Here is a 3,854-nt window from a genome sequence, read left to right on the forward strand (position 1 = left end):
GTAAAGAATGGAGCCAAGAAAACCATACAGGACTCAATGCTTTTCTGTAACACTTCAGTTGGGATCAACTCCATGGCATCTGGTTTGGGTTTTGACTTTGGCTTGCAAGGCCCTAGGTGCCAAGGGACATGGGCACGAGCCCCCAGGAGGTGAAAAGGAAGACAGGGCAGCCTGGACTGAGCCAGGACCAGACGGGAAGTGAGAGGGTGACACTCCCTCCCCCCCCCCCCGCATGGACCCCAGAGCTTTGACCAGAGCGAGTGTCACTGAGTACTTTCTGGTTGCCCCGCCCCCCACAGATGCTCATGGTCCCTGGTGCCCTGGGGTCTCTGCACAGGAGGGCTGCTGCTTTGAGCCCAGGCTCAGCTGGAGGAGGATGCCCCAGCCACCCGGCTTGCTGCCTCGTCTGCACCATGAGTGAGGAGCGGCGGCTGCCTGGCAGTGCAGTGGGCTGGCTGGCGTGCGGCGGCCTCTCCCTGCTGGCCAACGCCTGGGGCATCCTCAGCGTGGGGGCCAAGCAGAAGAAGTGGAAGCCGCTGGAGTTCCTGCTGTGCACGCTGGCGGCCACCCACATGCTCAACGTGGCAGTGCCCATCGCCACCTACGCGGTGGTGCAGCTGCGGCGACAGCACCCCGACTACGAGTGGAACGAAGGCCTCTGCAAGGTCTTCGTCTCCACCTTCTACACCCTCACCCTGGCCACCTGCTTCTCCGTCACCTCCCTCTCCTACCACCGCATGTGGATGGTCCGCTGGCCTGTCAACTACCGGTGAGCTCGGGAGCCCACGTACATGGGGCACCCACTTCAGCGTGAGCATGCCTGTTCCCAGAGAGGGTGTGACTGTGAAGTCCTAGCTGGTACCCTCAGTGAGGGGCCAGGTGTGCCCAGGGCAGGCAGGAGGCCGGGAGGCACTGGTCAGGGCTTCTGGAACATGCACGTGGAGGCAGACATGTGGGCACGCTGGTGTCCACTACAGACATGCTTGGTGAGGGAGTCAGGTGGCGATTTGCACAGGCACATCCTGTACAGAGACAAGCCCTCACCATGGTGGTTTGGTTTGTTATGCCTGATACCCTGGGGCCTAGGGGTCTGTAGGGGACTTGGGTAGACCCTGTGAGTGATGCCAACTCCTCTGTCCCACATGCCAGGCTGAGCAATGCCAAGAAGCAGGCGGTGCACACAGTCATGGGCATCTGGATGGTGTCCTTCATCCTTTCGGCCCTGCCTGCTGTCGGCTGGCACGACACAAGTGAGCGCTTCTACGCCCACGGCTGCCGCTTCATTGTGGCTGAGATTGGCCTGGGCTTCGGAGTCTGCTTCCTGTTGCTGGTGGGTGGCAGCGTGGCCATGGGAGTAGTTTGCACCGCCATTGCCCTCTTCCAGACGCTGGCAGTACAGGTGGGGCGGCGGGCGGACCGCCGCGCCTTCACCGTGCCCACCATCGTGGTAGAGGATGCCCAGGGCAAGCGCCGCTCATCCATCGACGGCTCCGAGCCCACCAAGACCTCACTGCAGATCACAGGCCTCGTGGCCACCATTGTCGTCATCTATGACTGTCTCATGGGCTTCCCAGTGCTGGTACGTGAGTGTGTCGGGGGGACTCTTGTTGGGTCTGTGGGCTCTGGGGCAGCCCTGGTCAGGTCTCATATCCTGTCCTTGACACAAGCACTAGCATAATTCCTATTTTACAGATTTGGAAACTAAGATTCAGAGAAGCAAAGTGTCTCACTTCAAGTCAGGAAACTGAACCCATGTCAGAGGCCTGCCAGGATCTTTCTGCCACACTGCAGGGAACGTCCTCCCCTGACCTGGGACCCATTCAAAGAAGAGAGTAGGGGAGATGGGATGGCACATTTACCATTTTCCTGATGGGCCCAGGTCAGAATGGACAGAGTAAGGGTATCTTAGTTATCCAGAGCTGCTGTAAACACAAAAGGGTAACTTTGAAGGACAGCATTGCATTTTCTTGTCGATTTTGAGGCTCAAAGTCCAAATCAGGGTCTCCGTCTCAGCTCTGTCAGTTCCTTCCTCGGTGGTGGTAATTGTTGTTAGGTAAAGCTAAGAGCTTTCTGACACATAGTGACCTCATGGACAATAGAACAAAATGCTGCCTGGGCCTTTGACGCTCTCGTTATCATTGTTATGTTTAAGCCCATTGCAGCACGCAGTGAGATGTCAATCCATCTCATTGGTTCTGTGAACACTGTGTTCTGTTACATCTATGGGTGTGTGGCTATTAAGTATCAAGTCAGCTACAACTCATAGCGACCCTATGACCCACAGAGTGAAACTTTGCCCTCGGCTGTGCCATCCTTGTGACCCTGCTGTTCCCAAGCTTGTGCTGTCACTGTGTCAGTCCCTCTCCTTGAAGATCTTTCTCTCTCACTGTCTCTATTTTTCCATTCCTGGGTAGAGGGTTCAATGGGTGTTGTTGCTAGGTGCCATCAAGTCGAGCATGATTCATAGCGGCCCTAGGAACAGCAGATCTGAACCCTGTCCTACCCTGTGCCATCCTCACACTTTCTGACACACTAGAGCCCATCGCTGCAGTCACCCTGTCAGTCCACCTGGTTGAGGGTCTCCCTCTCCTTCATAATTTCTCCACCTTTCCAAACATCCTGTCCCCCTCCAACGAATAGCCTCTCCTAGCAACATGCCTAAATTGTGTGAGATGAAGTTGTATCATCTTTGGCTCCAAGGAGCACTCTGGCTGCCCCTTCTCCAAGACACAGAGGGACACAGGTCAGTCTATAATGGGAGGCTTTAGTGGGATAGGGATGGGGGAACTTGGAGCGAGAGGCACAATAAGGTCCAGGGAGTGCTGAAGAAGTGGCCTTGATGCTAAGGACTGAGGAGGATCAAGGTGAGGCCCGATCTGAGGAGGGCCCTACTGACCCAGGTCCAAAACCCAAGCAGCTTCCTGAGGTTTTATTTTCGGGGGCTTTTTCTGAGTTTATTCTGTGGGGCCCGTGGCAGGCCTGGCCCAAGAATAAAAATTTAGGCTCAAAGGCCTTCTTGCACTATGGTGCACCAACTTCTCCCACCCTCAACCTGAGCTGCCTTCTCCCCCATGTCCTCTCACTCCCACTAAAGAGCTAGGGTGGGGGGACCAGAGGTGAGCCTAAGAAGCTTTGAATGAACAGCTCAGTAGGTCTTCTTCTCTGGAGTCATTCCAGGTAACCAGCTCCAGGGGAGGAATTTGGCAGTTGGCAGCCTCTGAGCACGGGTGGGGGGATAAACAGAGGCCATAGTGCCTACGCCACTGACCTGCTGCCCCTCCGCAGCAGGCCGGTTACCCAAAGAATGCCAGGGTTTCATATATACAATGGAGTGGTATCCTGAACATGCTGACTGTGGCAGAGGATTGTGCCTTATGAGACCTCCAAGGCATCCTCAAGGCAAGGAGCAGAAGAAGGGGGGGACCACCTCAGCTCTCTTGGGGGCAGGGGAGTAGCTGCTGTTATTAGACCCCATTACCCCATTCCAAGTTATAGGCATAGTACAACTACTCTGATAGCCTGGTGGTAAAGAATTGCACTGCTGACATGCAGACACTCAGTTCAAACCCACCTCAGTGGGAGAAAGATGGGCAATTTACAGCCTCTGTGAACCTGCTGGAGGGTCAGCTGTGAGTTGGTTCCTACTCAGCTGCAGTGATCAACAACTACTACTGTCTGGAATCCATGCCTTACCCTCTTCTATATGTTGTTGTTAGGGGCCGCTTAGCACATCAAAACCTCACCCAATCCTGTGCCATCTTCACAATCTCCACCATGCTTAAAACCACTGCTACGGTCACTGTCAACACACAGCACATCTCACTGAGAAGTTTCCTCTCTTTCGCTAACCATCT

The 3,854-nt window shown here is 55.1% G+C and overlaps 1 protein-coding gene across 1 annotated transcript in view; it reads left to right on the forward strand.

Annotated features, from left to right (window-relative positions):
* The first annotated feature begins 413 nt into the window (after nt 1–413).
* The window catches only part of GPR153 (G protein-coupled receptor 153), a 17,036-nt gene continuing 13,595 nt past the window's right edge, over nt 414–3,854 (forward strand). The window contains exons 1-2 of the mRNA XM_006885919.1: nt 414–769; nt 1,150–1,579. Coding sequence (XP_006885981.1) covers nt 414–769; nt 1,150–1,579 — 786 coding nt within the window. The remainder of the gene's footprint in view (nt 770–1,149; nt 1,580–3,854) is intronic.

Source organism: Elephantulus edwardii, unplaced genomic scaffold, assembly GCF_000299155.1.
Source record: "Elephantulus edwardii isolate Elephantulus edwardi_28Jun2011 unplaced genomic scaffold, EleEdw1.0 scaffold00045, whole genome shotgun sequence".
In the NCBI taxonomy this organism is placed as follows: domain Eukaryota; kingdom Metazoa; phylum Chordata; class Mammalia; order Macroscelidea; family Macroscelididae; genus Elephantulus; species Elephantulus edwardii.